The following is a 13,556-nucleotide window of genomic DNA, read 5'->3' as shown; positions in this document are numbered from 1 at the left end:
GCAGCTAGGGAGCGGTGGCTCCAGGGAGCAGCAGCAGCTCCAACATCTCACTACCGCTCTTTCCTCTGCGGCCGCACTGGCAGGAACAGAACAGACCAGCAGGTGATACCGCAGCTCAGACCCCGCCCCCTGCTGCCCAGGCTCCGGAACCGGCCCGCAGGCCCCGCCCCCAGCCCGGAGGCTTCGCGCCAGCCACGCAGGTCCCGCCCCCGGCCGCGCAGACCCCGCCCCAGGTCGCGCAGGACGCGCATGTGGAAGCTGTCGTCTGCCGCGCAGATCCCACCCCCGGCTCGTAAGTCTCCGCCCGGGCCTCGCAGACCCCGCCCCCGTCCCCGGCGGCGCAGCTCCGGTTTCCAGCGCCCAGACGCTGCGGCTACGGCGCCGCCTTCGCTCCCGGCTGCGGCTTCTAATGTGACCCTCTCAGCCCGTGGGCCATGGAGCTCCGAAGAGAGGAGCGTCCCCAGCCGGCGCGTCCCAGCCACCCCGCCGGGTTAGCGCTGGTCCTGGGAACGGAGCAGTGGCGTCTGGGGGAGGGGGGGGAATCCTACGTCCTGCCTCTCCCCAGGCCTCTCCTTTGGTCTCTCGGGTGGGAGGGGGTAGAAGAGGTGGGGTGGGGGTCTTGGCTCCAGGCCCTGCCTGCACTGGACCGGATGAGTGGCCTTGAGCCGAGGGCTCCCCCTTTCTTTCCTCCCCCAATCCTCCCGATCTACACAATGGGAATTGTGTTGGCAGGAGGTCTCCCAGAGGTCGCGGATTCCAGCTCCTCTAGGATGAGACGGTGCCACTAGTGTTTGGGGGCTCTAAAGCGTTTGATTCCTAGGCGTCATCTCCCTGAACCCCGGCCTGTCTTCCCTGACTCGGTTTCTTCCATAGCTTTGGACCCGGCCTGCCCTCCCCGACTCCCAGCTCTGAGTCTCTGGGTCTTGGCAGGTGTCCAGTTCCCACCCTTTCCCCTCCGGAGCCCAGGAGACGGCAGCCCCCGGGCTTCTGAGCAGCGACGACGGCATGAAGACTCGGGTAAGTGGTAGAAGGAGGACGGCTCACGTGGGATTTGAGGTGTCTTCCAGCAGAGCGGCCTCACTAGTTGCTCCCACCCCAGGCGTGAATGACACTCTTTACTTCACTGCTCCTGAGCAGAGGAGAAGGGCAGATTGGACTCCAAGTTCTACTCTAATCTGGCAGGCTGTGTGGACCCCTGCCAAGTGGCACCCCCTGTCTGGTTTCAGTACCTCCCTCCCCCTTTAAAATGGGGTTGTAACAGTATCCACCTCCTGTGAACAGCCCCAAGGTCACCCAGGTGAGGCACCAACTTGGGAGCAGAATATGGTGTAAAAACCCAGTGATGGTACCTGTTTGTGTCTTCATTCAGAAGTCCTTGGTTGGGGTGAAGGAAATTCCTGGTGTGCTGTCACATCCACGTCTGCTGCCTGAGCCGAGGTCTCTAGATCTCTTGTGGACCTGAGGCCTTAGGGGCTCCCCCCACCCCCACACAGCTGGCCACATAGATGAGGCTTATTTTTAGAAGATGATGTGGCTTGTGGACTGAAAAGGTTGAGCCTCTGGCAGGGTGTGCCTGTGGGGTGGGGGATGGTTTCCTACCACTGATTTTCAAAGAGCATCAGCCAGCTGCTAGGTGGTTTCTGAGGGATGGCTTAGGGACCCGTGCCTTGGGCAGGCTGGGAGAAAATTGGAGTCCAGAGAGGCACAAGTGACCTGGGTGGCCCAACATATGGTGGTGTTCTAGTTTGCTAGCTGCCGGAATGCAACACACCAGAGACGGATTGGCTTTTAATAAAAGGGGATTTATTTTGTTGGTTCTTCAGAGGAAAGGCAGCTAACTTTCCACTGAGGTTCTTTCTTACGTGGAAAGCACAGGATGTTCTCTGCTGGTCTTCTCTCCAGGCCCCTGGGTTCCAACAACTTTCCCCGGGGTGACTTCTTTCTGTATCTCCAAAGGCCTGGGCTGAGCTGCAAGTGCTGAGATGAGGAATGCCGAGCTGCTTAGCAGTGCTACATTGCAATCTCTCATTTAAGCACCAGCCAATTAAGTCAAACATCACTCATTGCAGCAGACACGCCTCCTAGCTGACTGCAGATGTAATTGGCAACAGATGAGGTTCACATACTGTTGGCTTATGTCCGCAGCAACAAGACTAGGTATGCTCACCTGGCCAAGTTGACAACTGAATCTAACACAGGTGGCAAACCTAGGGTCCCGTCTTCCACCAGATGGGGTCCTCCCTTGCAAAGTTGGTGAGAAGTGTTCACTGTGTCTTCCAGAAGGGTGCTAGCCCCAGGCTAGGCTTGGGCTTGAGAGCCAGGAGTGCTTCCTGGTTCAAATTGACTTTTGGAGACAGGAACCTCTGAGCAGCTGCTTTCCAATTATTGAAATCGTTTCTTGAATGCTGCCTTCCCTTTTGGCATCCTCCTTACTCACCCATAGGCTAACCCAGGTCATGATCATCAGCTAGGGGATGAGTCAGTTTCGGGGGGGTGGGGGGATTGAGGGAAGGGGCCCACACTTGGCAGCCTTGGTCCAGGGGCTGAAGGAACTGGTAGCCCTCCCGACATGCCACTCTCTTTAACTCATGTGATAGTACAGTGCAGCATACAGAGCATTTTCACTGCCATCCTCATAGTAAGTCTGCAGTGTGAGGATTATTGGCCCCTATTTTGTAGAGGAAGAAATAGGCCCAGAGATGATGAGAGTCATTCCCAAGGCTGCAGAGCACACTCAGGCTTCTGGTTAAGTCCTGTATGGACTTGAACTACATTTGGAAAATGAGAACAACAGTAGAGATTATCTGTTTGCCCAGAGCCTGGCAAACCAGGATAAGATCTGGTCAACAGAGGTTGTGTATACTACTGATGTTCTAGAAGCTGCTAGAACTGGATTCTGGACCAGTGAGGCTTGGGTATAGCCCTTTCAGAGGCTTCTAGGAAAGTCAGAGCACTCCCGAGCTGCCCACGCATACAAGTAGGCCATGACTGCTGTCTCCCCCAGGGTCGCCTCCTGTTCATCATCCTGTGCTCCTTGGTCTTCTCTGCTGCCTACATCCTGCTGTGCCTCTGGGCCTGCCTGCCCCTCTGCCTGGCTACCTGCCTGGACCCCCACCTCTCCACTGGTTCCAAGCCCACTGTCCCGGGACCCCTGCACTTCAATGGTTATAGCAGTGTACCAGATGGGAAGGTGAGTCTGCTGGGCAAAGTGTTGGGGGCAAGCCCATCCAGGCTGCCAGAGTACCCGTCCTCCTCTAGCTCTCTTCTAGGGTGGTGAGAGCTGGGCTTGACCCAGGTGGGCCTGAACCTTGGGCTTGGCTTCTTTGCTCAATAGCTGTGTGACCTTGGCCGGTCTCTTCACCTCTCTGGGCCTCCAGTTCAACAAATATTGCCTGGCTGCTCTGAGCTAGGTGCTGGGGATAAAAGTGAGTCAGATGAGTTGCTGCCTGCCTGGAGCTCCCAGTCCAGTCAGAGAGATAGATAAAACTGTATCACAGTGTGATGTGTGCCACCTCTTTAGATTTATCCATCCACATACATAATCCATTCTTTTAACAAGCTTGCATTGGGTACCTATGATGTGTCTGGCCTTTTGCTAACAGCTGCTGGGGATAGCGAAATCACATAGGTAAAAACCGTGCTCAACTCCAAAGATCTCCATCTCATGGAGGAGATGAGGGTGCTGGGTTCATAGGGTAGCTCTGTTCAGTTGCTGTGAAGATTCAGCTGGGTAGTTCATGTTTGGTGTTAGAACAAGTGCTATACAAATATCAGATACAGAAACAAAACAACTGGTCAGGTGGGACCTGTAACCAGGCAGGCTGGGTGGACACTGTCCCATCTACTTTAGGGGTGTCTGATGCTTCAGCCACTTGGAGCCTATGGGAACCTGGGCTCAGGGTGACCTGATCCTGGTTTTTTGGTCAAGAGAAACTGGAAATCCAGGTTTTGAATGTCAGAAATACCAATTTTTATTAACTGCCAATTAGTTTTTGCCACAGCTGCTAAAATGCAATATACCAGAAATGGACTGGATTTTTTTTTTAAATTGAAAAATCTTCACACACATGCAGTCCATACATGCTTTATAATTAGTGCTCACAGTATCATCACATAGTTGTGTGTCATCACTGTGATCATTTTTAGAACATTTGCATCATTCCAGAAAATGTTTACCTCACTGCTTTTATTCAGGGTATGGCAGATGAGTAAAAAAATACGGATAAAAAATTAATAAGTAATAGGGAAGATAAGGGGTAAAATAAATTGGGTAGATGGAAATACTAGAGGTCAATGAGAGGGAGGGATAAGTGGTATGGGTTGTATGAGTTTTTCTTTTTTCTTTTTATTTTTCTGGAGTGATACAAATGTTCTAAAAATGATCATGGTGATGAATACACAACTATGTGATGCTATTGTGAGCCATTGATTGTACACCATATGTGAACTGTATGTATGTGAAGATTTGTCAATAAAAATATTTTAAAAAAAAAGAGGAACACAGCTCAACCATTTCAGGTACTTCCCTCCAGCCACTCTAATATACCATAAACTAAAAAGGGATATCTACATAATGTATAAGAATAACCTCCAGGATAACCTCTGGACTCTGTTTAAAATCTCTCAGCCACTGAAACAGTTTTGTCTCATTCCTTTCTTCCCTCTTTTGGTCAAGAAGGCTTTCTCAATCCCATGATACCAGGTCCTGGCTCATCCCAGGAGCTCTGTCCCATGTAACAGGGAGGACAGTGAGTTTACCTGCTGAGTTGGCTTACAGCGAGAGGCCACATCTGAGCAAGAAAAGAGGTTCTCTTAGAGGTGACTCTTAGGTGTAATATAAGTCAGCTTAACTTCTCCTTTGCGAGAATAAGTTTCATAGGGGTGAACCCCAAGATTGAGGTCCTAGCCCACTGAATTAGTTGTCCCCACTGCTCTCAAGAACATCAGCAATTCCCCAAATGGGGAAGTTTAATATTTCCTCCTTTCTCCCCAGTACCCAGGGGATTTGGGGTACTGGGGAGCAAATGCTTTTTTATTCTTTGTCCAGATTGCTCTGGGATATATTTGGGCATAAAACTAACCTGTACAAACCAACAAGATCTCACACCCTATTCAAGATTCCATGTACTTATGGTGTTCAACTAAACTGAGCATACAAGTTAAATTTGGTAATGTTCCAAAATACAAGTTTTGTACCAAATGGACCTCTCTCTCTTTGGTCTCACATAAAAGTTGAAGTTTTAAAATATGGAACATATCATCCTTTACCCTGTATTCTGATTTTCCTTAGTCCTATCCAGATCAACTTCATTTATATCTCTAGTCGACATCTGATCACTTTTTCACCTTTTGTTAATAGTTGCTATATGGGGTATTGCTGACTTTCATAGCTTCAGCACTCTAACTCTGAGTCTCAGGTGTCACATAAACACCTGGAGTATCTGGGAACATCCACGTTACATATAAACACTCAGTATCTCAGAATTGAGAAGTTACAGTTAAACTCCTGAATATATGTGACTGTTGTAATCTTGGACCCTTTATAATAGGCCCCAACATGATAACCCATTCTCCCGACTTTAATTCTCCAAGTTTGTACATTTTAGTTAGTCCATGTGAGTGAAGCATGATAATATTTGTCTTTTGGTTTCTGCCATTTCATTCAACATACCATCCTTAAGTTTCATTCACCTGGTTGCATGTCTCAAAACTTCATTCCTTCTTGCAGCTGCTCAGTAGTCTGTTGTAAGTATACAGCACAGTTCCTTCTTCCTTCCGTCAGTCATCATACCCTTAGCCCACCTCTATCTATCGCCAGTCTCCATCCATTACCATAAACATCAGTGTGCAAATGTCCATGGGTATCCCCACTCTCAGTTCCTCCAGGTGTACACTTAGCAATGGGGTTTCAGGATCATGTGGCAACCCCACCCCTAGCAAATGGATTGATTTTTAACAATGGGGATTTATTAGGTTACAAGTTTATAGTTCTAAGGCCGTGAAAATGTGCCAGTTAAGGCATCAGCAGGACAATACCTTCCTTGAAGAAAGGCTGCTGGCATCCGGGGTTCCTCTGTCAGATAGCTAGGCATATGGCCAGCATCTACTAGTCCTTCGCTCCTGGGTTTCTGGTTTTGTTGCTTTCAACTTCTGGTTTCAGTGACCTCCTCTCTGAGCTTCTCCGGGTCTTCTCTTTGCACCCCCAGGACTTTTCTCTCTCTGGCCTCCAGATTTCTCTGGGTGTTTCTCTCTGAGCTCTCTCTCTTTTTCTGTCTTTTCTCCTCTTATAAAGAACTCCAGTAAAAGGAGTAAGACCCACCTTGAATTGGATAGGACGCATCTCAAGTGAGACAACCTAGCCAAAAGGTCCCACCCGCAATAGGTCTGCACCCACAGGAATGGATTAAAAGAACATGCCATCTTTCTGGGGTATATAGCAGCTTCAAACCAGTACAGAAGTCAACATATAAAAGACCTCGTTTTGTGTGAGCAGAATACCTCCTGGGGCTGGTGAGGACTTCCAGTCTGAACTGACCCCCCAACTGTCAGGACAAGCCCAAACTGAGGGCAGAATGAAGTCTTGCTCTTTATTGCTGGGTCATGGAAAATGAGCTTGCAAATCCTTGAATCAACATTATGTTGGATATAAAATATCCCTGAGTGAGAGGCGGCAGTATGCTTTTTATTGATTTGAGTTAATATCTACGCATCCTTTACAGGGGCCTCCTTAAAGCTCGTTTCCTCCAGGAGGACTCAGAGGCCTGGGGTGGGAGGCAGGTCCTTCTCTGGGGACCCTGAAGCTCACCCCCAGGCTTGTTGACTCTGCTTCTGCCTCTGAGGAGATCCCAAGGTGGGTGTAGGACCCTCGGTGTGCCAGGGGTTGTGTTGGTCACTCTCCAGGCATTTTAAAGTGAATCCTCATAACTGGGCCAAGTTGATGCTGTTTTCATTTCCCATTTCACAGGTGAGGGAATTGAAGATCAGGGAGGTAAAGTGATTTGCCTAAGACCACACAACTAAGAAGGGGCAGAGCCAAGACTGAACTAAGAACCAAAGGTTCCTAATGCTGTCATGGGCCCCGAAGACCCTGCTTTTACTTATAAACTGGGCGCCATATGGTTTGGGTTCGAGCCAGGGAGGTGAGGATCCATGGGTGGTTTTGAAGAACTAAGGCTCATGTTTACTTAACAGTTACTTATGACATCCAATCTGTGCTAAGTGCTGTTCTAAGTGTTTTATAGATTGTTGCTCCTGTAACCCTCATAAGGAAATCGCGACAAGGGAACTGTCAGGGCCTCAGCATCAGCTCCTAATGAAAACCACAGAGGCAAGGGTCACAAATATAACTGGTGAGGGAGCATAGGAGTCTACATGTAAAATCTTAGCTCTGCCATTTGTATCAGTGTGCCCTCAGGAAAGTCACTCTACCTGCCCAGCCTCAGTTTCCTCATCAGCAAAATGGGTTTATAACAGTACCAAGGGCTGTTACAGGGATTCAGTGAAATCAACAGGTGTTACAGGTGGAGGAGCAGAAGGGTGACGCTGTGTGCCCATGCCTCTTCCTCTCTCCGTGTGTCTAACTTTTCCCCTCACTCCGCTTGCAGCCGCTGGTCCGCGAACCATGCCGTAGCTGTGCCGTGGTGTCCAGCTCTGGCCAGATGCTGGGCTCAGGCTTGGGTGCTGAGATCGATGATGCTGAGTGCGTGCTGCGCATGAACCAGGCCCCCACGGTGGGCTTCGAGGCAGATGTGGGACGGCGCAGCACCCTGCGAGTGATCTCACACACGAGTGTGCCGCTGCTGCTACGCAATTACTCACACTACTTCCAGCAGGCCCGGGACACGCTCTACCTAGTGTGGGGCCAGGGCAGGCACATGGACCGGGCGCTCGGCGGCCGCACCTACCGCACGCTATTGCAGCTCACACAGATGTACCCGGGCCTGCAGGTGTACACCTTCACCGAGCGCATGATGGCCTACTGCGACCAGGTTTTCCAGGACGAGACGGGCAAGAACCGGTGAGCCTGGGGCCTGCCCAGGTCTCCCTGGCACCGGGGCCGTCCTTCTCGAAGAGCACGAGCGATCTGCTCCATCAGGCCTTGGGGGGACGAAGGGACAGGAGGCAGAGGGGGTGTCACTCATCGATGTGTCACACAGATATCGAATCCCAGATGGTGGTGAGGGGGCATTCAGCCTCGCGGGTGGATGACAAGGCAGCAGTGACCAGCATGGGGAGGTGTCAGGAGCGCCTCCCTGGTAGTAGGATGCTTTGAGATCTGAATTGGCCTCTGAATTCCCTTCCAGATGTAAAAAAGCTACCGTGTCACAGCTCTCAGTCCTCTTCAGGCACCAGGCACTTGGGTTAAGCGCTCTGTATTTAAGATCTCACTTGGTCCCACACCCCAAAGAGCACTCACTCATCGCTTTTGCCTGCCCCCTCCTCTGCACACTTGCTCCCGCCCCAGTCTCCTCAGCTCAGGAAATACAACTGTCAGCCAAATTTCTCAGCCTCCAAACTTGGGCTTTGGCCCTGACTTCCCTCGTTTCATCACCTGCCACAGACAGTCATCCTGTTGGCTCTTGAATCTCCTCTGTGCTTACGGGTGACACCCTAATCCAAGCCACCATCCTCTCCTGCCCTTGCAGCAGCCCCCTCGCTGGTCTCCCTGCCACCTGCCCTGCCTCTGCCATCTGAGCTCCTCCGGCTTCCTCGTTAAATTCTATCCTATCAGTTGTCGGCCCTCAAGCCTGTAGCATCTTCTCCTTATACAAAGAATAAAGTCAAGACTGCCCACTCCCTCCCCTCCCCTGACCTACAAGCCCTGTGATCTACTCCTTCCTGCCTCTGGGACCTTATCCCCCCAGGCTCCTTTTGCTCCAGCCATGTTGGCCATCCAGGGTTTCTTCAGCATCCACAGTTGGTCCCACATGCTATTCTATTCCCTCTCTCAGATCTTTCCATGGCTGTTCGCTTCTTGCTGTTCAGGTCTGGATGAATTGTAACCTCCTCAGAGAAGCCCTCCATGACCACCCTATCTGAGTGAGCTCCTCCTGCTCTGACATTCTTTACCCCATTATTATGTTTCCTTGTCCTCACAGCAGTTGTCGAGCCCTGACATTGTCTTGTTTATATATTTGTCTCCCAGCTGCGCTAGGTGTGGCAGGTTCAGTATCAACCCAGGGCCTGGGAGGTGCTTGTTTTAGTTGAATGAATGAGCCATCTCATGGCTCTATACTTATCCCCATTTCACAGATGAGTCGTTGAGACTCAGAGAATTTAATGAGCAAATTTGATGTCCCACAGCATATTTGGGGTTCACATTGAGGACTGTTTGACTCCAGACACCCACTGGCCCCTCACTTTTATCCCCTGTACCCTGCTGTCTCCCACTGTCACACCAGGCCCAAGTCTGTTCCCTTAGTTGTGGAAAGGAAATGGCGAGGGCTCCTACACCCGCCATCTGGGTGGTTTGCTCACGCCCCGAGGAGTAGCTTGGCATAGGCCCTGCTTAGGTGGTAAGTTGTTGAGCAGATCTGAGTCTGTGTCCAGCTCTGTCTCTTGGACGCTGCTAGCCTTGGGCTGACATTGACCAGCCCCAGCCCCAGCTTCCCCCAGGACCCTGAGTAAGGAGAGCTTGGGGCCACCGTGCTGCCACTTGCTCCATATCGGAGAGGGGCATGCTAAGTGTCCCCTGCCCCCCCCCCCCTTGCAGGAGGCAGTCGGGCTCTTTCCTCAGCACCGGCTGGTTCACCATGATCCTCGCCCTGGAGCTGTGTCAGGAGATTGTGGTCTATGGAATGGTCAGCGACAGTTACTGCAGGTCAGGCCAGACAAGCCCTCGGGGGCGGGCGGGCGGGAGGGACGGTGGGTGGGAGCCCCGGGCTGCCCTTTGAGGGAAGGCTGGAGAGCGCCTGGGACCCTCTACCCAGGCCCTAAGCCTGGGGGCCTAGGAGCTCTGGGGGCAGAAGCTGTGTGGGCGTCACAGGGGTAGCTGAGGCTCCCGGCCAGTGGGAAAGGACTCAGCCTCCGGGACAGACTGTGGTCCCAATTCCAGCTCTGCCAAGTTTTGACTGTGTGACCTCGGGCTGGTCATGCCCCGTCCCCCCCACCCCGAGCTTTGATTTGGTCATCTATAAAATTGAAAAAACTAATAGCACCTTCCTCAGAAGTTTTTTGAAATATTTAGAAAGAGAATACTCCATAGAAGTGCTTATCTGGCTCTGGTATTATATATCTATTACATGTAAGTCATTATTACCTTAATATATTTCACCATTATAAAATCAAGTTATAGGGCAGGCCATGGTGGCTCAGCAGGCAGAGTTCTCACCTGCCATGCCAGAGACCCGGGTTCGATTCTTGGTGCCTGCCCATGCAAAAAAAGAAAAAAAATCGAGTTATAATGGTACATTCTTATTTTGTAACCTTGTTATATTATTACACTTTAGTACTATTATAACTAACAAGTGCAGGAAAGTAGCACAAGTTTTCACCTGTCTCTTTGGAGCTCGTTGGTTGCACATGTGGGTATGATGGGGGGGCCTGTGTGAGCTGCCGGACTGCTGGAGTGCCCTGTGCTGGTGGGCGTGTGGGTGGGCTGGCGGCTTGGTGCCACGGGCCATGAGAGTGAGGGGCTCCTGTCTGCCTGAGCGTTTTTGCAGTCCTCGTTTTTTTTAACCTGTCTGCTCATCCTGGAAGATCAATAGCCCCAGTCCCATTTTGCATAGGGGCTAATGAGGCTCGCCAGGGTCACACCTCTTTCTTTTTTTTCAATATTTTTATTAACAAAGCAAAACAACATACAAGCACGAATGTTCTTTTTTTAAAAAATTTATTTATTTTTTGTTTATATTACATAACCACATACAAACACAAGCATTTTTATTATATTATCATTCCATTCTTATTATATAATCAGTAACTCACACTATGATCACATAGTTGTGTATTCAGCATCATGATAATTTCTCAGAACATCTGCATCAATTCAAAAAAAGCAACAAAAAGAAAACAGAAAGAAATTCATACATACCATACCCCTTACCCCTCCCCTTCACCGATCACCAGCATTTCAATCTACTAAATTTATTTTAACATTTGTTCCCCCTGTTATTTATTTATTTTTAATCCAGACGTTTTATTTGTCTGTCGATAAGGTAGACAAAAGGAGCATCAGACACAAGGCTCTTACAACCACACAGTCACACTGCGACAGCCATGTCACCATACAATAATCTTCAAGAAACACGGCCACCGGAGCACGGCTCCACATTTTCAGGCAGTTCCCTCCAGCCTCTCCATTGCACCTTAACTAAACAGGTGATATCTATTTAATGTGGAAGAATACCCTCCAGGATAACCTCTTGGCTCTGTTTGGAATCTCTCAGCCACTGACTCTTTATTTTGTCTCATTTCGCTCTTCCCCCTTTTGGTTGAGAAGATTTTCTCAATCCCTTGATGCTGAGTTCCAGCTCATTCTAGGATTTCTATCCCACGTTGCCAGGAAGGTCCACACCCTTGGGAGTCATGTCCCATGTAGACGGGGGGGAGGGCAGTGAGTTTGCTTGTCCTGTTGGCTGAGAGCGAGAGGCCACATCTGAGCAACAGACAAGTTCTCTTGGGGGTGACTTTTAGGCCTAATTTTAAGTAGGCTTAGCCTGTCCTTTGTGGTATTAAGTTTCATATGAACAAACCCCAAGATTGGAGGCTAGGCCTATTGCTTTGGTTGTCCCCACTGCCTGTGAGAATATCAAGAATTCTCCACTTGGGAAAGTTGAATTTTCTCCTTTCTCACCATTCCCCTTAAGGGACTCTGCAAATACTTCCTTATTCACTGTTCATATCTCTCTGGAATTTATCTGGGCATCACTCTGAACAAACCTATAAAATCTCATGCCCTATGCAAGGTTCCAAGTACTATGGTGTTTGATTAAGCTGTCCACATAAGTTATATTAGGAAATGCACTTGTCAAAATATAAACTTTGTACCAAATAAACATTTTTTGCTTGTTTGACACATGCGTTAAAGTTTTAAAATATTAATTACCATCTATTTTCAACACCCTGCATTATTGACAATGGGCATACTTAACATATGAATAGTCCATACCTGGTATACAATCAGTGGCTCACAATGTCATCACATTGATCATTTCTTAGAACATTTGCATCACTCCAGAAAAAGAAATTAAAAGAAAAAACTCACACATACCATATCCCTTACCCTCTCTCTCATTGACTGCTAGTATTTCCATCTACTCAATTTTTTTTTTTTTTGCATGGGCAGGCACCAGGGATCGAACCCAGGTCTCTGGCATGGCAGGCAAGAATTCTGCCTGCTGAGCCACAGTGGCCTGCCTTGCTCACGTTATTTTAACATTTGTTCAGGGGCACACCTCTTGCCTAGTCACCCAGCTTGCAGGAGGCAGAGCTAGGCCTCACGCCCTGGCCTTTTGGCTCTGCAGGCTGCATTCTTCCCCCACTGCACTGCGCCTCCACCATCTGTCTGGGCCTCCTGGGGACCAGGCACAGGGCTCCAAGGGCCTGTAGGAACCTGTTGAGGGATGGTCGGTAGCAGGGTCTTGCGGGAGGCGAGAGGGTCACGTGCCCGCCCCCCAGACTCATGCCACCCCGGTTCCAACCCCCAGGGAGAAGAGCCACCCCTCAGTGCCTTACCACTACTTTGAGAAGGGCCGGCTGGACGAGTGTCAGATGTACCTGGCGCACGAGCGTGCACCCCACAGCGCCCACCGCTTCATCACCGAGAAGGCCGTCTTCTCCCGCTGGGCCAAGAAGAGGCCCATCGTCTTTGCCCACCCGTCCTGGAGGGCCGAGTAGCCCCCATCATCCGGCTGGCTGGCTCCACGGCTTCACAGCCTCTGTCCTAGCCGAGGCCACCACACTCCACCAAAAACATTTGCTTTATGGATTCTGCCTCCTGCCAGATGCCAGGGGGACAGATGGCCCCTTCCTGCCCTACTTCGGGGACACATGGAGCCATCTTGGGCCTTACGACTTGAAGGGAAGATGAGGGGGGCCACAGCAACCTCTGCACCCTCCTCCCTATCCCCGCTTCCTGAGTAATCTGAATATTTGGGGGTTCATCCCACTTCTGGGTCTGTCAGGTGGCCATCACACCCGGAGCCGATGGCCCCCCTGTTCACCAGCATTGACCTTGCACCAGCCCAGGTCTTTCTTTCCTTCCCCCACCCACCTTTGGTGCCACACTTTCCAGGCTGGTTGTCCTGTTGTCAGTCCCCTGGTCAGGGCAGTCAGGAACTTGGGGTTTGCTGGGCGAAGGGGAATGTACGGGTAAATGTTTGTTTTCTGGACGCCTGTCTCCGGTGTGCTTGTGTATCTGGGGGTGCCCTCCCTCCCATAATCCCATAACCTGTCGACTGGAGGGCAGGCTGAATCGATTGGGCCTCTTTCCCAGGCCTGTGGCCTGCTGGGCTCTGGAGCATTCCATCCACCTGCATGATTCTTCCTTGAGAGCCTCCCGTTGGTGGCACCCAGCCCAGCCCCCTTCCCCCGCCAGGGTAGAGAGACTCCAGGAG

At 50.5% G+C, this 13,556-nt stretch overlaps 1 protein-coding gene across 5 annotated transcripts; it reads left to right on the top strand.

Annotated features, from left to right (window-relative positions):
* Positions 1-203: 203 nt before the first annotated feature.
* Positions 204-13,331, top strand: ST6GALNAC4 (ST6 N-acetylgalactosaminide alpha-2,6-sialyltransferase 4). Of its 5 annotated transcripts, none has more exons than XM_077145924.1 (6): positions 204-292; positions 874-1,017; positions 3,005-3,190; positions 7,605-8,017; positions 9,713-9,820; positions 12,648-13,331. In XM_077145924.1, the coding sequence occupies exons 2-6, from the start codon at positions 1,006-1,008 to the stop codon at positions 12,835-12,837; spliced, it is 909 nt and encodes a 302-aa protein (XP_077002039.1). In that variant the 5' UTR covers positions 204-292; positions 874-1,005; the 3' UTR covers positions 12,838-13,331. The 5 variants fall into 5 exon arrangements, with proteins under 5 accessions (XP_077002039.1, XP_077002046.1, XP_077002051.1 ...); XM_077145931.1 differs by having other exon boundaries at positions 239-292; positions 931-1,017; XM_077145936.1 differs by lacking the exons at positions 204-292; positions 12,648-13,331 and adding exons at positions 309-490; positions 11,133-12,014.
* The last annotated feature ends 225 nt before the right edge of the window (positions 13,332-13,556 follow it).

This window comes from Tamandua tetradactyla, chromosome 2 (assembly GCF_023851605.1).
Source record: "Tamandua tetradactyla isolate mTamTet1 chromosome 2, mTamTet1.pri, whole genome shotgun sequence".
In the NCBI taxonomy this organism is placed as follows: domain Eukaryota; kingdom Metazoa; phylum Chordata; class Mammalia; order Pilosa; family Myrmecophagidae; genus Tamandua; species Tamandua tetradactyla.
Note: the sequence above shows the minus strand (reverse complement) of the source record. Positions and strands in the feature narration are given on the sequence as shown.